This window comes from Piliocolobus tephrosceles, chromosome 8 (genome assembly GCF_002776525.5).
Source record: "Piliocolobus tephrosceles isolate RC106 chromosome 8, ASM277652v3, whole genome shotgun sequence".
Taxonomy (NCBI): domain Eukaryota; kingdom Metazoa; phylum Chordata; class Mammalia; order Primates; family Cercopithecidae; genus Piliocolobus; species Piliocolobus tephrosceles.
Genome location: NC_045441.1, coordinates 88,208,825 through 88,232,148, shown reverse-complemented (window position 1 = coordinate 88,232,148; position 23,324 = coordinate 88,208,825). Strand labels below are relative to the sequence as shown.

At 34.7% G+C, this 23,324-nt stretch overlaps 1 protein-coding gene across 1 annotated transcript in view; it reads right to left on the bottom strand.

Moving 5' to 3' along the window:
• SEMA3A (semaphorin 3A) overlaps positions 1-23,060 on the bottom strand; it is a 218,681-nt gene extending 195,621 nt beyond the window's left edge. The window contains exon 1 of the mRNA XM_023226680.3: positions 22,525-23,060. Within this exon, the coding sequence (XP_023082448.2) occupies positions 22,525-22,636 (112 nt within the window). The 5' untranslated portion in view covers positions 22,637-23,060. The remainder of the gene's footprint in view (positions 1-22,524) is intronic.
• Positions 23,061-23,324: the final 264 nt, after the last annotated feature.

Here is a 23,324-nt window from a genome sequence, read left to right as displayed (position 1 = left end):
TATGCTCTCCTCTCCTCTCCTCTCCCTTCCCTTCCCTTCCCTCCTTCCCTTCCCTTCCCCTTTCCCTTTCCCCTTCCCTTTCCCTTTCCTTTCCTCCAGACGGAGTCTTGCTCTGTCGCCCAGGCTCACTGCCCAGGCGCGACTTGGCTCACTGCAACCTCCGCCTCCCGGGTTCAACCAATTCTCCTGCTTCAGCCTCCTGAGTAGTTGGAATTACAGGCACCCGCCACCACGCCCAGTTAATTTTTATATTTTTAGCAGAGACGCTGTTTCACCATGTTGGTCTGGCTGGTCTCGAACAAGACCTCCTGATCCACCCACCTCAGCCTCCCAAAGTGCTGGGATTACAGGCGTGAGCCACCACGCCCGGCATATGCACACTTTTTCTAAGGGCCACATATATATAATAAATATTTTTGACACTCCAGGTCAAGAGACAACACTGAAAATATTGTGTATTATATATAGCAAGAGGGAACACATTGCCCTACATCTTTTATTGACAAAATTAGAAGCTTTATTTATGGAACTGAAGTTTGAATTTCATATCATTTTCTTGTCACAAAATATTCTTTTGATTTTGCTTCCAGCCACTTTTTTTTTTCTTCTTTTTTTTTTTTCTTTTTTGAGACGGAGTCTTGCTCTGTCACCCAGTCTGGAGTGCAGTGGCACATCTCGGCTCACTGCAAGCTCCGCCTACTGGATTCACCCCATTCTCCTGCCTCAGACTCCCGAGTAGCTGGGACTACAGGCTTCCGCCACCACGTCTGGCTAATGTTTTTTTTTTTTTTTTTTTTTCCTTTTTTTTTTGTTTTTGTTTTTTTTCAAGTAGAGACGGGGTTTCACCGTGTTTGCCAGGATGGTCTCTATCTGCTGACCTAGTGATCCGCCTGCCTTGGCCTCCCAAAGTCCTGGGATTACAGGCGTGAGCCACCGCAGCCGGCCTGCTCTCAGCCACTTACAAGTGTAAAAACTCTTCTTAGCTTTTAAGCTGTCTGAAAACAGGCAGCAGCCTGGATTTAGCCCACAGACTATGATTTACCAACCTCTCAGTTAATCTATTGTTTTATTTTTGTTTTGGAAAATATTGAAGTTATAGAAAAAACATAAATTTATTTTCCTGACATATTACAGGTCACTTAACCTGAGATTTTTATTTCTGAGATATGTACCTGGGAAAGTTTTGGCAAAATATTAATCCATTCAATGACAGAATTCTAAATTATCTTGTGTTCTTGCCCACAAGCTAAAGGGTGAGTTTTTGTTTCTCCCAACACTTTATGGCCGTATTTTCAGAGGAAAAGTACGGTAGGAAGCAATAACTTTTTGAAGCAAAAGCATAGTTATTATTTAATATTTTACTTATTTCTCTCTTATGGGCCTGTCTTTTGTCATATGATTTTTAAAGTATCCTTCCTAACCATTAAAAACAGTAAGAATCTGCTATTGAACCCTCCGAATTATCTTTGAAAGTCTTGGCTGGGCGCGGTGGCTCACGTCTGTAATCCCAGCACTTTGGGAGGCCAAGGCGGGTGAATCACCTGAGGTCAGGATTTCAAGACCAGCCTGGTCCACATGGTGAAACCCCATCTCTGCTAAAAAGATACAATAAATTAGCCAGGCGTGGTGGCCTGTAATCTCAGCTAGTCGGGAGGCTGAGAGAGGAGAATCGCTTGAACCCGGGAGGCGGAGGTTGCAGTGAGCCGAGATCGTGCCATTGCACTCCAGCCTGGGCAACAAGAGTGAAACTGTTTCAAAGAAAAAAAAAATTACAAAAATTGTTGTTTTACTTTTTAAAAAGATGTATTTGATTAGCAATCGAATACCTTTCTACATAATGGAGAAACCCAGCATGACTCAAGGTTTCTACTCCACTACCCCATAGTGCCATACACCAAGTGGTAGAGCACGGCTTCCCAACCTCCCTGCCACAGGTGGGTACCAGCCCATGGTCAACTGGGAACTGGGCCGCACAGCAGGAAGTGAGCACCAGGCGAGCAAGCATTACCACCTGAGTTCCGCCTCCTGTCAGATCAGTGGGAGCATTAGATTCTCATAGGAGCGAGAACGCTATTGTGAACTGCACATGCGAGGGACCTAGGTTGCACGCTCCTTATGAGAATCCAACGCATGATGATCCGGGCTGGAGCTGAGCCGGTGATGCTAGCGCTGGGGAACAGTTGCTAATAAAGATTGACATTAGCACTGAGGTTTGACTGCACAGAGACCATAATAAATCAATTGCTTGCAGGCTTATATTGAAACCCTATCAGTGGGTGGCAAGTGACAAATAAGCTGCAGCTGGTGGCAGGCTTTATAGTGGCAAGTGAGTTAAAAAAAAAAGGGGGGGGGGGCACAATAAATGTAATGTATTTGAATTATCCCAAAACCGTTTCCCCTCACCAGCCAATCCCAGTCTGTGGACAAATTATCTTCCATGAAACGGGTCCCTGGTGCCAAAACCGTTGGGGACCACTGTGGTACAAGACAAGAAAAAAACTTTGGAAATTTTACATGAAACAGGTCCAAGTTGCCAGCAATGCTGGAGTAATATTTGGATGTAAGGAAGGAACTTATGGTTTAAATAGTGAAATGTGTGAAGCATAGACGTTTTACGTTATTTCGGTCTCAATCAGCAATCATTTAGAAGTTTCACTTGAGCTTTGCATAAAATTTTCATTAAATCTATAATATAATGGTTTACATACTGAAACAACTTATGCATCCACAAAAATCAGAAGCTAGAACTATTTACTTTTGCAACAGTTACTATTTACTATGTTTGTTATTTTAGTAAACTTAATTATGTAATGGTATATGATTGTGTACTACTGGAGAGCTATACATTATAATTCACCTCAAAAACAATGAAAGTTTTTATCCAAATCATTTATCAAACAAAGAGATAGAACAAGTGAAGATATAGTTTATAATTTGTATTCTTGTAGTTCTAATTATTCATCTTTATATGTAGTCAATACCTTTAGAAGAAAGCTTTCACTTTTTCTGAAGATTTTAGGTATTGTTCTGTGTTTTAAGTGAGGAAAAGAAAAAAAAAATTCTGGTTAAATTCTTGGAAACATAATATTCTCTAAAATGTTTAGCATCTCAAATCTAATAGCAGTAACTTATAGCAAGAATTTTTAGGACTCCGTGATTTGACTGTTAATTTTTTTTTTAACTGTAATGACTATGCATAATTGAACTCTTGCAGCCTTTGAATGAAAGTCTCTTCCAGTTGTCTGGAATCATATATCTTCAGCCAGAGCAGTGATTAAAAGTAAGTAAGAGGCTTGGTGTCCAAAAGACATGGAGATTCTAGCTTTTTCCTACTGCTTGCTCTACTTTGAGCCCTGGTTTCCTCATCTGTAAAATGATAGAAAATGCCTACTGTCTGGATTTGCCATGATGATTACATGGGATAATTTACATAAATTTATAGAATTGTTTCTGGCCAAAAATGAACATCCATTAAATGGGAATTATTAATATTATTTTTAATATCACCATTATTTACTGTAACACAAATATAGGAATTATATTTTTTAATTAACATTAAAAACAATTGTTTTAAAGCTAACTTTATTTCAAAATGCAGTATGTATGAACATTAGGAAAGACTGATCTCCAGCTGGCACCTGGCTGTGTTACCTAGTCCCATAGGGCATCCTGAGTGTCAGCTTCCCTTGTAGGGTTCACTACCAGGAGGTATACAGCAAGTAGTGATCAGTAGTCTGTATCATTTGAGACACTGGTTCTAGGGTTAGAAAGGGGAATTTTCTTGTAACCAAGTTCCATTTCCTTCTTTCAGAGTCATCTGGATGTCTGGAAGGTAGAGTATGAAACAGACAAATGGTTTTTGTTATCTAAATGACAGCTGACAAATGTTTCAGTTGGAAACCTATAGCAACCTTATTTTTTTTTTTTTCTTCTCTCTGTTATGGCATCCATTATTTTGAATAAAACAAACTGATAAATAGTACATCAGTTGTAGATATGTACTATTAAATCTGGGCACATGAATCCTAAATGTCTGGAAGTAGGTACAGGAGCAGACTCTGTGAACCTTCCTTGCCCCACAAAAGAATGCTCTGAAGTTTTATAACACTTTTTATTTATGGTCACAGTGATTCACCAACACTAACAAGCATTAAATTTTCACAGCACTCCTATCACTTTATTTGGCATGGGGAATTGTTAGTATGCTACGGCCTAAATATGCAAATTCTGAATTAAAATGTTCAATGCTTATCTTCCTTAAGAACAATTATTTTTATTTAGTGTCTTCCCTTTTCAACAATATAATAATCTTGTTTCCTGGGGTTTATAAATTGTTTAGGATGCAGTTCTCCCATTTCAGTTGACAGAAATCTTGGTACAAAATGTATGTTACAAGGCTATTCTGTGGTATGCTGTAAATTGCCAAAGCAATTTAAGTGAAGGTCCCAATTAGTATAAATAGTAAGAACTTTAAAGAAAAGGACAAGCAAGTCAAAAAATTAGTATCCAGACTGGAATAAAGATCAGAGGAGTGTAAATATGTTTTCTGTTGGATGTCTTCCACAAATGGTTCATTTTCCTTGAATTTAATGGAAAGCATATGATGAGTTTGATGGAAACCTATCAAAAAGTATTTACTATCTTCTAAGATGTATGAGCATATTTATTTATGAAAGATGGTATGGAACATCACTAGGGTGCCAGATTAATGCCTATGAGTCTGGAACAGTGGCTTAAAAATCCCAAGGATAATAGTTTAAAGGATCAGTATTTGTAGATCAAGTGAATAGTTTAACATCTAAGACTCAAGAGTGGTGTTTAAGAATGTAAACACATTTTTTAAGCATTTAATCCAACTTTTGGACCTGAAAGGGAGCAATTCCTGACATTCCCTGTTTAATCACATTTCCAAGCCACTCTGACAATGCTAATTTGTGAGGTGGAAGCAATGACTTTGAGAAAAATAAGTAATTCCAACAATTCAGTCTAGTCATTTTTCCTAATAGAATGCGCTAAAGCTTAGGGTGTGCAACATGCAATTTCAGTAGTGAAGATAACTGACTATGGAAACTGGAAAAATGCTACCATGTAACCCTTCTTTCACTGTTGCATAACAATGTCTAGCCCTGAGCCATAAAATTAGACTACTTCAGTGGTGCTGTCAAGTTTCTTGGCAGTACTTTTGGAATAGTCTTCTGTTATTAGGAACACCTAGGGAACAAGTTAAGAAAATGCTTTCAAAAAGTAAAAAGGACATGATGAAGCATGTTCATTCAAGTAAAGCTCATGCATCTACATGAATCACTTAAGTAAAAATAGTTGAAAGAATAAACCCATAATCCAGTGGAATGCCTTTAGAACTGTTATATCAGAAGAGAGGATGAGAAAAAGCTACAGCATTTACTGTATGTAGCTGGTATGACTCATGAGGTGTATTTTGATCCTATCAAATATCAGAAGGCACATTATAATAAACTAACACAAACATGGTTACTTGTATTTGGTTTACCTTAGTAGACCATGCATTTCATTTTCCTGTGTGGTGATAATATAAAGTTATCACCTCTGTTCTTTACCTACAGCCTCTGTCCATTATTGTTACACAAGGTAAAACACTCTGTTTTCCTGGGCCAGAAGAAACTACATATTCTTAAGCACAACTTCAATAATAAATGAAACTTAATGAAATTATGGGAACATGTTATTCAGTAATAACGATAAATTATTTTTATAAGTTTTGTTCCACGCATGATATTTATTATGCTTTTTGTAAAGTATATTGAGAAAAAAAACTATTTATCCAACAATTAAATGTCCTCTACAAAAGTGTAAATAATTTTGTAAGTTGGAGTTGTTTCCTCTCTAAAATGAATAAGAGATGTAAGAAGAAACAAAAGTGTTAACTGATTTATTTTTAAGGAAAGTTTCTCTTCCCCAATTGCACCTCACAACATCTTTTCTTTTCTCTGGATTCCACTCCTCTGACTTGCTTTACTTCCATCCCTTTAATTGTCATGATAAAATTCTGGATATAACATTGTATTTAACATCTGCATTGTTAGCTGCAACTACTGGAATATCTTGTCATCTTACTCTTTCAACTCTCTCCTAATATATACATCTTGGCTTAGTCACTCTTCATCAATCCTTTCAGAAGACAAAGAGAATAATAGAAAGTCACACACAACAATTACTATGTAATTCATCAAATGTAGCCACACTAAATGAAATTATTTATTCAACTGAATGGTTAATACAATGCAGGGAAAAAGCAAACATATTATCTTTTTCCTCTCCAAACATAGCTTGTGTATTTACCTAATTGCACACACCATATCTCAACTCTTGAGTTATCTTACTTGTCTTGCTCCTTCAATCCACAAATCTTATCTAATTCCTTTGTAAATAAGGTCTCTCTTTCGCTTTTTTATAACACTTATTGTCTATTCAGCACTTTGATCACTTGACCTGATACTTCATATTGTGAGTCATTCTTACATTTTCTATCAACGTATAACATTCACTAAGCCTTTACCATGCCAAGTCCTTTGCTGAGTGCTCCGTGTGTCTCATCCATACACATTTTTTAACAGGCACTGTCCAAGTCTCATGTAATCTACACAACAATCCAAAAGAGGTAGATCTTTTATTATTATCCCTATCTTACAAATAAATATTAAATTTTAGTGGGCTATATTGTCCAAGGTCACACAGAAAATTAGTGTCAGACTTGAGTTCAAATCTCTCTGATTCCTAAAACCAAGCTATTAATTACTATACTGATTCCAACTAAACTGTAGTTCTTAGTGCCTTGCTAATGTACCCAAATATATAAATTAAATATAATAACTATTGCAATTTTGTAAATTATTTAATTCTTTCCATTGGAAACTAAAGTGAAAGAGGGAACAATTGTTTGCTTATAGAAGTTACTTGCCCATGGTTATTCAATTAGCACCTGAACTTATCTGATACAATTTTCTTACAAATGTCTTGGCAAAGTAAAATACTGAACATTTAATCAGATGCTGTTGACACTATCCCTCTTGCTTTTTATTCATTCTACTTCCTTCAGCTAGAATGTTCTCCATTCTTTCCCACCCCTCCATGCCTGCCAAACGGTTCTTTAATTCCTGCTTCAAATACTTCTCACATAAAGACTTTCCTGATTTCTTGACCCACTGTGATATCAAATTTTCTCAACACTCACAGTTCTTTATTGGGATATATCACACATCTTCCCCATAATGTGTGTTTTGACATACTTGCCTACCTTTCCCATTGAATGTAGGCTCTTTGGTGCAGAGTGTATCATACTTATTTATACATATTCCATAATTAATATTGCACCACCTTGACTATTATATTAGTACTTATTAGAAGAATGATCAAAGATTATACAGAGTCATTGATCACTGACATACTTGGATTTTCAAAATTGGCTCCCATTGTCTTATTATCTGCCACTCCATTCCATATGAGGTTAAATTAATTTGCTATTTCTCAGATACACAGTATACATTAATGCCTCAAGTCTCCAGTGTGCTTCTACTAGAAACCTCTTCTCCATGTTTTCCTTGCAAAATGTTTCTCATCCTATATAAGTTCAGCTTAATTTTCTCCCCCTGTAAAACATATTTTCCTCATACTCAATAGCATATCTTAGAATAATTAACAAATCATTGTCACCTCTGAACTTTATAGCATTTGTTTTACATCTGAATGATAGACCAATTTGCTTTGTCATTGTGTGGTGTATTTTCTCCAGCACTATGCTGTGAGGTCTTAAAAAGAGAGGCTAATCCTATGTCTTTCTACTCCTAGTAATTATTACAATGATTGCTGCACAATCATACTTAATAAATCTTTGTTCATTTGAAATGGATTTAAAAGTTTTAAAAGAACATTTTTCTAGATGAGAAAGAGAACAGTAAGTATAGAAGCAAGAGTATAATATTATGAAGACAAACATCAAGAGTAATCAGAGTTACCCCAGAACCCTATACCAAATTGTAACAACAACAACATACAAACACTCACATATTTGAGTTTTCTCTCTTCTGGTAATTTTCATATCTAGTATGTTTAGTCAATGCATCTCTGCTTAGCTGTTCTATTCCTGGTCATTCTCTTTCACCTTCCTTCCCTCTAGCATTGCTGCATGAAATGAACTCCAACTGACAATTGGCGTTTATCTAGTAGACTATAGAATTAATTCGATTCTTGAAAATTTTGTAGTTTTTAAAAGATTCACCTGATGAGGCTGGGTACGGTGGCTTATGCTTGTAATCCCAGAACTTTGGGAGGCCGAGGCAGGTGGATCAACTGAGGTTGGGAGTTTGAGACCAACCTGGCCAACATGGTGAAACTCCATCTCTACTAAAAATACAAAAATTAGCTGGGTGTGGTGGCACACGCCAGTAACCCCAGCTACTTGGGAGGCTGAGGCAAGAGAATCTCTTAACCTGGGAGGCTGAGGTTGCAGTGAGCCGAGATTGTGCCACTGCACTCCAACCTGGGCAACAGAGTGAGACTCCATCTCAAAAATAAATAAATAAATAAATAATAAACAATAAATAAAAATAAAGAAAAATAAATTAACTTTATGATACACTAAATCCTAAGTAATCCAAGCTATATTGAAGATTGAAGGTCTTTCTGCACAAAGACTGTCTTTTATCTCTGTCCCAGTTTCTCACAGGTCCCGGTTTACTAAATGAAGGATGCATGTTGACTCAAGATGTGGAGGCTATTTCCTTTTTTGAAATACTGTCAGTTTTATTTAGATATTCATTATAATGATTCACTTATTGGTTCCCTTAAGTAAATATGTTAAAATAAGCAAAGTTTTATTTCTAGTTTTTATAAGAAAATTGGGAGTACAATACACTTGATTTCAGTCTAACAAAATATGACCTCATGCTTTTTCTTCCCTTGAAAAGTTGATAAGGTAATGGTTAAATATTTGTCTGTGATTTCTTTTCTTTTGCCCCCTTTTCTTTCCCACCTCAAATTTTGTATATGTGTGCATGATGTCTACTAACAGTACTTTGAATTTGTGTTGTTTTAATATCTGGGTTTACATACAGCAGATGATAAAAATATTTTATCATTTATTTTTATCTATCTCTCTATATATACTACACATAGATATATATGAGTAGAAAGAGTATATGACAGGAAAAAATTGATATCATGCTAAAAAGAAAAGAAGGGGACTTTTTAAAAATGAAAGTTAACTGTAGTCAGTCTAAAATGCTACTCTTGGCAAAAGTAGTTTTTCAGAGATAGACTGACGTAACTATGTCTAACTACAGCTACTTACATTTTAACAATTACTTAAGGAAAAAAATATTTGTCTTTGAATATTGTATCCTAAAAGTAATGTAACAGTAAAGTAGAACCATAATTTACATTTGTTGGACTTTACTAAGAAAACACTAGTAGTTTTACAAATTCATCACTGATTATTTTTACATTTAAGTTGCTATTTTTAAGAAGTTGTTCTTTTTGATGTGGTTATAATTTATAACCACAGACAGTCTAAGTTTTTAAGCTAAAACTATACCTCACCTTCGCATATCATTTACATATACTGATTGCTTCCACATGTCTGGCATAAGGTAAAATAGTTTATGAGCATTGTAGTACAGCTAAAGCCACAATGAAATAAAATTCATCTTTGTCTAGAGTGCCTCAGAAACTTAGGTTGGTGCGTAAGTGTTTTCCAAAAGAATTTCTGTCTTCCAGAAAAACTCTATAAAATCTGACTGTGGTTAGTATCACCTCCTTTTCTAATGACGTCTAGATTTCTGAGTCTGGCTTCCAAGTGTCTTCTGTTAGACAAAAGCCCCTTTAAGTTGCTCTCAACATGTTCTTCATTCTATTTACTAGATTCAGACTGCAAATTTATTTTCTTGAGTGACTGAATATCCTCTTTCCTGCAAATGGGTTATTTGCGATCACAGGTGGTTCACAGAATTAGTCAGCTAGACTCAGACTTTATATCTACAAGGTTTCATTCAGACTTGGAGACATATTAAATAATTCCTATGTGGATTCAACTTAAGTTGTCATGAAGGATGTTGTGTCTTCATGGACCAAGTCATAACAAAATGATATTCAAGGCAACCATTACACCATTTTAGAGGATATGTTGTAAGTACAGAAGCAAATAAAAATAGTCATTTCCTGGTCATTTTTACTGAATATTAAATGACTGACTTCAGTTCATGTTGAAAACATAAATTGGAACTTACAGTCTGAGATGCAGCCAACCCTTTCCTGAAGAAACAGGTGCTTCCTTGCTCAGCCTGGCTCAGTAGGTACTCAGATCCAGAAAAACTAATAATTAGGTCTCCTTTCATCCTCATCATTAACTTTATGTACACACTCGTATGATTCCAGTGAAATTACACTGAAAACAATTACACAAATTACATTGAATTTATGCTTAACACATTAAAACTGTGTTAAGCAATAAGTCTACGGTTAAGACATTTAGCTTCACCTAAATGTAGGTGAAAGACTGAAAATCCTAATGTTAGACTCAGGTTTTCTCATCAGTTGTTTACTTGAAACATTACCATTTTACAAAGCTTCCTCATGTCTTAATTGACTAGCAGCTACCGACAAATTTCATATTTTAAGACATTCATGGTATTACGCTACATTTCCTTGAAAGACACACACTATACATATAATATTTGTGATTTAGTTTTTGTTATTACTTTTTTTTTTTTTTTTGAGACGGAGTCTTGCTCTGTCGCCCAGGCTGGAGTGCAGTGGCCGGATCTCAGCTCACTGCAAGCTCCGCCTCCCGGGTTTACGCGATTCTCCTGCCTCAGCCTCTCCAGTAGCTGGGACTACAGGCGCCCGCCACCTCGCCTGGCTAGTTTTTTGTATTTTTAGTAGAGACGGGGTTTCACCGGGTTAGCCAGGATGGTCTCGATCTCCTGACCTTGTGATCCGCCCGTCTCGGCCTCCCAAAGTGCTGGGATTACAGGCTTGAGCCACCGCGCCCGGCCCCTCGTTATTACTTTTAATATAATCTCCAAAGCAAGTAACAGCTGGAGAATACACACAAGTAGACCACTACAAGGGAGCAAAACATTGTAATCCAAATCCTAGGCATTACTAATCTGCCTCAAGGAATTAATAGTTATTGAATATCTTCTATGTATCAAGCACTGATTGGGCACCCTACATTCGTATTTACATTGTCTCTATAACAGCTTCTAAGTGGTAGCTATTCTCCCCACGTTAAGAAAGAGGAAACTGAAGCTGAAAAAGAAAATACCATGCTGCAGTCCCCACACCTAGAAAGCCTCGGAGTCTATTCAATGTTTTTGTCACTCTAAGGTTCCTCCTGTCCTTGTGAAATTTGTTTCAGTAGCTATGTATGAAAACTCCATTATTTTTCAATAGGCCAACAAGTAGGTACTTGGATACTATAAGCAGAGTATGATCTATCATTCCATAATGAGTAATGACAATGCATATTATCAAATATGTTTTTAATTTGAATATATGAAATTTTAAATTGAATATATGAAAAAGTACTTTCTGACACCTGTGAAATTACTTAGCAAGGCAGATCACTGTCTGCTTTGCTCACTGGTGCTTCATCAGGCCTAAATTAATTTTCAATAAGCCAACAAGTAGGTACTTAGATACTATGAGCGGAGTATGACCTATCATTCCATAGTAAGTAATAATAATGCATATTATCAAATATATTTTTAAATTTAATATATGCTATCATTTGGACATTCCAAGAAAGTAAAATTTTACCTGTTTTGAAATGTGAAAAGGCAATAACTCTGGCACAATAGAGACATTCAGCCATGATCTCCTTCTATAAAGGACACTAAATAGTATAAAATATGTGGTATGACATGAACAAAAGAGCATTCATTTGTGTGAAAGTGTCCATAGTGTGTGTTATGTGTGGTACAGCTCAGTATTATAGACTGAGATTTGTATGAAAGAAATAAATTACTATACCATCACTAATTTCACTTCCTTACATGGAATCTGCTTAAAATAGACTAAACAGATTCTGTCAGTATTAATGTGCTGATGTTTATATAGTTGTGAACAGAAGTATTGTCACAGAGGAGACAGTTTTTCCTACTTGACAGCTAAAGAGAAAGGCCAATCGGATAAGTATTAATTTAGGTCTGATGAACCACAAATGGGCAAAGCAGACATTGATCTGCCTTGCTAAGTAATTTCACAGGCATCAAAATGTATTTTTTTAAAATCATTTGGTCTCATTTTGTTATGTTAGATCTTAAATAGTTGTCTGGAAGAAGGGCTTAAGTGACAGAGAGGAGGTCTGTATACTAGAATGTGCAAAGGAAACCTTAATTCTGTACTGACTAGGCACCCTGGGAAGTAAAAGAAGTCTGAGACTCCATTGAACATGGGGATCATGTGGTGGAAGTAAGAAACTTTGTAGCTCTGGGCCAGTGTGGGAGAGCCTAGCTTGAGACTGATCTGCTAAAAACAAAAGGTTTCATTTTTGAGGCTTGGAAAGTTTTCCCATACCCCAAAAAGAGAATTAACAGGATTTTGTTTTTGAAAGGATAGCCGTAAATGAGATTTATTTGGAGAAGTCAAAAGATATAGATTGAAGTACTACCAGATAAAAAGATGGGGGCGTGGGTGCGGGGAGAAATACGTTTTTTTTTTTTTTTTCCCGATATATTTCAAACCTGGAAAGATAGAAGGCTATCATATTGGGGGCATCTGTGTGCTGATCAGACCCTGCAACGAGCATAATCTTCACCCTGGAGGTGGAAAAAACAGAATAGAAGCATTACGTGCACACCTTCAGAGGCAAGACAAGCACTAAGGTCCAGAGCCAATATAATGAGGAGGATTAGTGAAAAGGTGGCAGAAAGGAGACTCTTGGTAACTTTTTAAAGTAATAGTGCCCAGAAAAGAGCAGAGAACTTGGTTAGACAGCAACATTGAACAATGGAACGTGCCCTGGGAAGGTTAACCACAAATGACAGATCACAGCCAATCACGAACTGCTTAAGACCTGACACAAAGCAAAGGGAGAGACTGTCTCTCAAGATCTGCGTCCAGATCCTTTATTCTTGTGCTCTAATAATTGGTGTTTTAATTTCAGTAATTCCCAATTAAATGTAAAAAAAAAATTAGAAAAATGACAGTATATGACTTTTCTTGTACTTGCATATTGTGGATATACACAAACACACACATACACTAAATATAAACCCATGAATTTCTTTATTTCTTTATCAATATACAATTATTCAAGTACAAGGAATTATACTATTTTGAACAAAATTCCAGAAGTGACTTTTTTCTGTGTTGCCAGGTACCATGAACCTACAACATTATCTAATATATATTATCAAATATTCCCAGACTTGTTGTGAAGACTTTATTCACAACCTGTTGAATTAAAGAAATAGTAAGGGACGGGGTGCGGTGACTCATGTCTGTAATCCCAGCACTTTGGGAGACCGAGGTGGGCAGATCATCTGAGGTCAGGAGTTCGAGACCAGCCTGGCCAACATGGTGAAACACTGTCTCTACTAAAAAAAAAAATAAAATAAAAAATAAAAAATATTACAAAATTAGACAGGAATGGTAGTACATGCCCATAATCCCAGCTACTCAGGACACTGAGGCAAGAGAATCACTTAAACCTGGGAGGTGGAGGTTGCAGTGAGCAGAGATCAAGCCATTGCACTCCAGCCTGGGTGACAAGAGAGAAACTCTGGCAGGAAAAAAAAAGAAAAAAGAAAAAAGAAAGAAAGAAATAATAAGGAAAGCAGAAATAATAAGAGTTAATTCGAAAAACATGAAGAAACCATCATTATAAATCATTTTATGTTATAGTTTTAAAAACTGATAATAAAAGTGTTTTCTACATCAGATAACCAAAATCAACATTCTTTTCTTTTTCCCTTTGGTTAGAAATAATCTTGCTTCTGTATTTTATAGATAAATTCCAAAAAAGAAATAGAGAAGCCCAACTGACTGACCACTCTAGAAGGTCCTCACAAGTATGTGTCACTTGTCCCTCCTGATCTCACTGTCAGTCAAACATAGACAACCACGTGTCAACTCTATGAAGTTCCTAGCCTGCTATGCTGTGGCTCTAAGTTATATAAATTATTTTAAATATATTGCTGTTTTCCTAAAAAGAAAATCAAATCACAAATAGTTTCTGATACAGTAGTTACCATTCTTCTCTACGTTTACTTTCTCATATTTCCCCTATCATTCAACGCCCAACTCCTTTGTGTCCTATTTTAAAAAGCCACCCTAAAATCTTTAGGTAGATGTGATATCACCTTTCTCAAAAATGCTACTAAATTAACTTTATTTATCCAAGAATCTATTCATAAAGGAATCTGACAGATGAGTTATGTGGCTTTATGTGTTTATTTTACACATAGATCGCAAGTAAGAAATACTTAGTAATGGTACTTTTGTAAATAAAGTTTGCAGAACTTAGGAAAATATACTTTTACTTAAGCTAGTTCTTAAGGGATAGTAACAACAAAACAGCATTTATTCTCTTGAAATTCAAATTTGAAGGTTAAAACAAAACAAAATTTCTGACCCATATTATGAAGATTCATAAGCACTCTGACAGTTTGATTTGACCTCAGGTGTAAACAACTTTGTTTTAGCAATGCCCAAATATATTTCTAAGAGTTTGGATTACGTGTTAATCATTTTTCAGTACTGCTTAATAACTATGATTTTGTACATAATAACAGTGCTATTAGTAGTTGTCCCATTGTCCTTTCCTGGCAATATTTCTACCATGTCACAATGACTATATATACGTATACATATATATATAAAGAATTTTCCAATGAACATTTTAAGTTCATTTTATTTTAAATACCAATCTACAGATCTATATATAAGTGGCCTGAGGAAATTAGCCTACTATCCTCTCCCACCCTCTCAATCAGGATCTTAAACAAATAATTCAACATATATTTTTCATATTCACACTTCAGCAAAGATTTCCATGGTGTTTCCTATCACATCAACTCTCTTGAGTAAGTCTGAGGATGGAAGTGGATCCTACTCTGAGGCTGTGGAATGCAGGCCAAGGGAAGAAAAAGGATGACTTGGAGATGTAGCTCAGAGAGCAATGAACAACTGTTGCTCTTGACAAGTGTAGGAGGGGAAGCAAGAAAGGCTCTGAATTGCTAAATCTCAGCAAGCTGTCAGAGAACCATGTCTGGATTCTCCTAAAAGTATGGACAACGAAAAAGAACCAATTGAAATTACTCAAGGATTACACTTACAACTTCATTTGGTAGAAATGATTTGATCTACACAAACATCCAGATACAATGAGACTGAGAATGGGATGCTTTCACTTATCTTTAGCTACTACTTGGTTTTACAGTAGAAATCTCACTTTCTTTTGTGGCTGTATATATTGTGATCTGATAAGAGGATAAGGAAAATCAGGGTTTTTGTCCAAAGGAAAGCAATAATTCCTCAGCCTGGTTCCTGATTCCTAGAGCCTTCCAATGGATTTATTGTACGTTTCCTATCTCTTAGCTGCAGACTATCAAATATGACCTGGATACTTTCTGATTCAGTTCTGGAATAGGCCTGATTCAGAAGGAGATACTGTTTATGGAGACAGTATTACTCTCACAATCCTTTGTGCACTCTTAAATGCCTTGACTGATATCCTACTGCCCTAGCACCTAACACTAAACTTACTTTCTCTACTATATATTATAATACACAATTCATTCATAATGAATTGATTTATTCTAAATTTTCATTGTTACTATCTCCAGAAATAATTTTGTTTTATTAACAGACATATTATTTGTTAATTTTTAAAAGGTGTGCCAAATAAAGCACAAAATCATTCAACAACGAATGATTCCGTGCTAGCCATTGAGAATATAAAGATGAAAAATAATACATATCCAGCCTTAAGAACCTCAGAATCTGGCACAAGAAGATGATTCACATAAGTAGTTTCACAGACTGAGTGAGTCAATTGACGTATTCAATAGAATGAAGCTTGATTTGGCTTGCTGATGAAGACTCAAGTGGGTCATGTTATATTTTATCTAAAGACATGTTTATGATTGCTGCAACACTTTAAGTTACTGTAAGTTTTGGTCAACATAGTTTCCCACGCCACATTTCTCCAAGTAAGGGAAACCTAGAAATGCAGGTTTAATGACTCATTCAGGAGATGACAAGATTCCTTAAAATGTGTGGTTCCTTTAGGTTTTACCCTAAGCTTGTAAAAACTACCAAGACCAAACTATTCTTCCTATTTATCAACAGAATTTTATTTTTGCTTATCTTCATTCCCCAATTCAAGTATAAATTGTATATTTTCTTATCCTGGGTTTGACAGACTCCAGCTTTGTTACTGTTTGGAAATAGTGTGTGGATTGCCTATTTATACTGATGTTTATGTCTTGGCAATAGTGGGAGATAGTAGCTGGAGACATTCATACTTATTTGTGTCAGATAGAATTTATTGATTCTTCTATATGTTTAATTAAGATAACAATGTTAAAGAACCTAGAAATTAAAAGGAGTCAGTCTTTTAAAAACATACCAAATGCAATTTTCTTAACATTATTTTACCTTTTCAACTACCTACTCTCCAATCACAAACGGTTGTAATAATGGGCCACAGGCAGGCTACTTCATTCTTGTAAGCACACATCATATAATATATAATATTTAATATATATAGGCACATGAATCTCTGCTTCTATCATTCTAATTGTTTAGTACCATTGTTTCATTCACTATTTTCTTTTACTTTTCACAGATTAATTTCACATATCAAGTCTTATTTAAGTTAAAATATATGTATTTGCTTTTTACTTAGAAATTTTAGTTTTTCAGGATCAAAATGTACAAATAAATGCATGCAAAGAGCACATCAGTATCTTTAGCAAATTTCATTTTAACTAATGCTTCTGTTTTGTGAATGTTAAATTTCATGACTATTACACCAATTTTTCCGAACTTGGTCTGCACACCTTATTCTGTGCATATTTACCCTAGTAGCCTGCCCATTTAAATTAATGAAAGAGCTGTCACAAATTGCTAGTGCCACCTATTAGTGGAAGCACAGAACTGCAAATCATGATAATTCCTTTATATAGTACCTTAGAAATCATGAGGGGTAAAAGCCATCCCAAGATTCACACTTGTTCTAATGTATGTTTACAACTGTTGGTCTTTTTAAAATAAACCTTCATTACATGTCCAAAACTTATTTCAATACTGTCATGAGAGTTGGAGAGTTTGCCTCTATAACTTTGCAGCAATGAATTATTTATCACATATTACTTTTTCATAAAGGTTTGACAAGAGCAAATGTCATAGTCGATTAATATGTAACTCTATGATATCATGACTTTGTAAATAAAAGTTGCTGGATAATGATCAATTCAAAATTTATATTACTATTGGTCATTTTGGAAGATTTTGTAAAAATTCAAGTTAAACGTTATTCAGAATAATCCTGACTTTAGATTTTGAAATTCTTCAAAGCTTGTGAAGGTGTGGTATTTTGACTTTTGGAGCTATGATACAAAGGTGTGTCACTGGAGTTAAAATGAGAAAAATTGGGAAAAGTTAAACCACATAATTTCTTACAGACAACTTAAAATTCATAATAACTTTAAAATACAAGTTTCTTAAAATACAAACCTGAAAACATGATAGAAAATTTAATGCCCTATACAATTATATATTCACATTGAGCATAATATTCTCCATAAAAACAATTTAACATTAATTTTTATTACTAGGAACATATGCAATCATATTAATTAATTCTAATTAAACTTATTCCTGAAAGATCCTTGAGATACATTAAATCTTTACTATAGAAGTTAAGTATAATTTACCTCAAATTATAATATATGATTTATATAATAATTAAAATCAGAAAATAAAGGAAAATTAGATATCACAGATGAATATATCTGTTTAGTTTGCTAATATTTTAGCAAACTATATATTTCATGTCACTGACAATTGTAGAACTCTAGAAATCACTCATATGAAGAGAAATAAATCCTAAAAAGTTAGAATTGGGAAAATTATCTATTCAGTATCCATATTTATTTAAGCTGTTAATGACCGAATATCATTATTAAAGCTGGTGAGTTAGAGGCTTACATGGATTTGTGTTGCAGTCTCAGTTATTTTCTTATTTTATTGATTGCTAAAGTCTACACTGTATAAATTCTTTCAAAGGTCAATCAGGTCGGCAGCTTTCAGCAGAGTATCCACAAACTGGAGATTTGTATTAGCCCTCATCTGATCTGACCAGCATTGTATCACAAGATGTGGGACTGTTTTATTTTATGTTCATTTTACATTATGTTGCCAGGGTATACTTGTTGTATAGATGAATAAAAAGTTCTAGTTTTCAGTGTGTTTAAATTCAAGATTTCAGAATCAAAATATGATTTATAAGGTTAATGGAATTCGAGAAGAAAAGGTCATCCAAAGTCCTGGTGACAAATATACAGTAAGTATTTGAGAAAAGTCATTGCAAATAATTGATAACTTCATTGCTCTATGCATGTATGTACGTATGTATGTAAGTGTGTGGGTGTGTCTTCCCCCCCAACTCTCACATCTCTTTCCTAAAAATATTTCATTTTAGCTGTGAGGAGATTTTTAGGGTAAGACTAACTCTATCTTATACTGTTATGTGAATGTTCAAGACATCCATGAAAACTTTTCATGGGACACAAAAGACAATACCCACTCTATTATTTTATATATATACACGCAGGTATATATAATTTAAAATATCAATGTCATTTTAAACCAGTAATTTTATTTATGAAGAATTGTATTGTGATTCACAACTTGTAGATTGCTGAGGTTATTTTCACAATTATAAAATGAAGTTATTTTCTGAATTATAAAATTATAAAATGAAGTTATTTTCCTATGTATTGAAATATATTTATATGTATGCCTATGTGTATACATAAATGTATTGGTGTATACACACACACACAAACACACACACACACAAATACTGCTCTGGTGAAAGTAAAGAAAATCTTAAAGGAAAGACAAAAAGTTTAATTAGAAAATCATTATTCATATTAATTAACTTTTGAACTAATTGTAATTTATTGAACAAAAGGTAAAGAACTTTTGCAAATTTTACTTCAGAAATTTTAACTAAATAAAATGATCTTCTCTTGTCACAAATATACATGAGAATTTTTATGTAATTGATAACGTCATTCTTATAATAACACCTTGACTGGAAAAAAAAAACTTCAGAAAATAGAAAAAAGAAAGCCTTCAGAACGTCTACCACTTTTTAAAGTTCTATTTACTAAGTCCTTCCTATGAAGTTAAGGTTAAAATCATTGATTTAACCTTTGGATTCACAGGATCACCATCACATTGAGACATGCATGTGTCTTTGATTTCTACCAAAACTGAAGCACACAGTGTCCTGGAATAGCCCATTACATTGGATGATGGAACATTTGTCATTTGTTTAAAACCCAAACCCTAATTATTTTCTTGTGATTCATGCAGGTTTTTCTGAAGACTTCATTGTATCACATACCCCAAGTGGAAGATTATATAATTTTCCTGTATTTCATGAGAAAAGTGAAATTTGACTAGTTTTGTAGAAGAGATAAACACTTATGCATGGACCACTTTTTAAAAGAAGGGTTTTATCATTTAGCTATATTACATATATTTAAAGATGACAAAAGTATTTCTGAGTAAATGTTTCTTAAGGATAATTTCCATGTAACTGCTGAGATTTACAGAGTTCTCACATTTTCTTCCCCCATAAGGATTCTAAATCAGATTGGTGCAGAGGAAAAGCCAGCATACCCCATTTTTCTAATATTATCACTTCTCCAGATGGTCCTGAACACATCTATTCAATTCCTTTTTCCTAGAAAGTAAAGAGGTATCTTATTAGATATGTACACCCGCTACAAAAGCCACCTTCCTGTTTTTACTTCTTTTTAACATATCAAGGCTCTTTCATCTCCTACCAGGCAAAAATGACAAGCAGAAACTAAGCACAGTGATTGCCTGAAACTTCATCTTGGCAACCTGAGCAATGACAGAGTTAATGGTGGATCTTTGAAAACAAGTGACCATGGGAAATTAAGGTTGGCAGGGATTTAACTCTTCATGAATCATGCTGGAATATTTTTAAGGGCAATGCAGTGGATGTTTTAACTGTGTTTGACATCTAATTAAGGAGACACAAGAAGTAGCTTAAAAAAAATCTCTATTGTACTTTAGAAACAAAGTACTGGCAATTGGCTACCACATACTTGCTTTGGCCAAGCAAATGTACATGTAGAGAAAAAAGGTAATGACAGGTTAATAAAATAACAGAAAAAAAGATTCCCCAGGCCATTCCTTTTATTCTTCTTGGTGTTGTTCATTTCACAGTTTATTTTAGCAAATTATTGAGCTCTAGGTGTATCAGTAGAATTGTTATGTAGCTGCAGAGCAGTTTTTTACTTCAAGGAAAGCAGAATAATTCTAATGGGTGCCACCACTAAAACAAGGCTTATAAAGACAGTATCAAATATATACACCTTGCTAATAAATACTGCTTGCTTCATCAGACAGGTTTAAAGCATATGTGCACAACAAAGGATATTCAAATTAAATGCAGTCTTTTTAACGTACAGCAAGAACAAGTGCCTCTTCTATCATGGAGAGTAACCTATTACCATGGAAATAAAATTATTGCCAAATAAAAAAGTTTAATTCCCTATTTTTATTTTATTTTAAAATGTATTTAGCATTTAGATATATTCAAACCTAGATTTTTAAAATATTTTTCATGATTTTAAGCTTGTTAAACTAAAAGTATTACAAATAGCCAGTCACATCTTTGAGAACTAAAGTTGCATGTAAAACTTACTCATAGGGAACATAAACTTGGATAAAGTGGACCATCAACTTAGACTTATTTGATGTCACCTTGTCAAGGAGTGAAAACAGAAAGCAAAACTGATAAAAACACAGATACCATACATAATATCATATACTATGGAGATAATTTAAAGACAGTTACTAAATTAACTAAATAATGAATGCTATATGATTTTTTAAAACTTACATAAGTACAATTGCACTTCTGTTTGTTGATGTTTAAGTCTATTCCCAACTTGATACTCAGGAAAACATTACACCAAAAAGTAAATAAATATTCTAATTCAATGAATTTTATCTAACGAGCACTAAGTCCAAATAAACACATTACTAGGTGTTTAATTTTCTAATTCAAAGTGTGAAAATTACATCTCTCTTTCTGATTTGAGATCTGCATTCACACTAGGGCATTCAGAAAAAGATGTTCCCCATCATATGAGAATTAAGTAATTTAGACAGACATCTCTACAAATACATTCAATAATTTTTCTTTTAACTTATAGGCTAAAAAATAAGCTTAATTAGAGCTTCTCACTGCTCCACTCCCAATTTTAGAAATCTGAGAATCATAAGAAATCAACACCTTAGGGAGTAAAACTACTTGAGTTAAAGCAGTTTAATCTTTAACTTCATTTTAATAATACCTGAGTTATAGAAAGATTTACTGCAATTAAATTTATGTATATCATGTTGGGATCTACTTTAGCGTTACTTTACACATCATCTATCTATAAGATCTATCTAAGCAAATGTAGAACAAATATAAAAAATCCTCATTAAAAATAAACACATACATTACATTGTAACCAAATAAAGCACTAATGATAAAGCTCTTTTTTCTCTCTTAAATTTATAGTTTTTAAAAGAGAAGTTTACACAACTACCTATGCAAGTAGACAGTAATGCATCTGCAGTTCTCACTGAAGTACATATAGAATTAAATAACATAATATTTCAAAGACTTTAGCTTTACACAATTAGCCAAATACAGTCTTTTGTACAATCATAACACGCTGTGGAAAAACTAGTCTGTTCCATCCAGTTTATGTTCTCTTGGCAAACCATGATCTACTGCTTATGTTAAGCATCTGATTGTCAGATTTGAACAAACTGAATATTCATGATGACGATTAACCATTTCGTGTCTAAAACTAAGAAAATGCAATTCATCATAGTAATTATAGGTAAGGCATGCACATCTACAAAGAGACCATTTTTGCATTTCTATTTTTAAGAAAATATTTTAATAGAATTAAAGTCGGAAAAATTAACAGGCATAAGATAGGATAATAAGATATACAGATCAGCGTGTACCAGGCATACAGCTCTTTTCAGCAAATGTGATTAAATGTTCTTTGTTTGCATTTAAATTGTCATATATCAAACAGAAGACATGCTTTTTACTAAAAGGGTTTAAAGCATCCAAGACAGATACACATAATCACATAGGTTTACCGGGTTAAACTAAAGGTTTGATGATTTGGGGTTGGAGGGAGTTCAAGGAATTAAGGGGGGGCGGTTATTACAAAGATAACCAAATAAAAGAAAAATAAGATTTACCTTTGTAGGATAATTTCAGCCTTGGCACATTATTCTTCCCATTTTGATAGTTTGCTCTTGCTGTAAGTAATACTCCCCAGAAAAGACAGACAATCCTAGTTAACCAGCCCATGCTGCAGACGCTGTAGGTCCCTTTGCTGCTTTAGTCTTCCTTCCTGTATTGTGCGGCCAGAGAAGTTCAAACAATCTGGAAACTGGAGGTAACAGGTGATTTAGGTCAGTTTCATTCATAAATGCAGACAATCAAGACCTCATGGCAACACTAACACCTCTTCTTCTGTAACAGTCACTGAAGCACAGAAACTTCAAACCCTCCAAAAAGAAAAAAAAAAAAAAAAAAAAAAAAAACCCAGCCCAGCGCCCGGAAAAAGGGGCAAAACTGTTGTGTGGAAAGAAAAAAAAAAAAAAAAAAAAAATTAACAAGGTCTGCTGCAGTGGTGCTTAAGAAGCAGTTCCTTTTATCTAAGCTCCTCTGATAGCCGGTGGCAGACTCTAATCCTGCTCCCTGCTTCATTCGGCTCCGGGGAAGCAGAATGAAAGGGAAACAGAGAGAGAGAGAGAGAGAGAGAGAGAGAGAGAGAGAGAGAGAGAAACCGTGAGCAGCGCGGACTTTTCCTGTACGCATGTAGGGGGAGATGACACAAGATCCCACAGACAGGTTTCCCCAACACTCACTAGACTGGCTGACAATGGGAGAACAGGCGAGCTCAACCCACTCCCCTTCCCTCCTGTCACACAACACATGCAAAAAACATCTCGTAGAGATTAGAGCCGGGAGCAGAACCCTCCGGCGTGCCTGT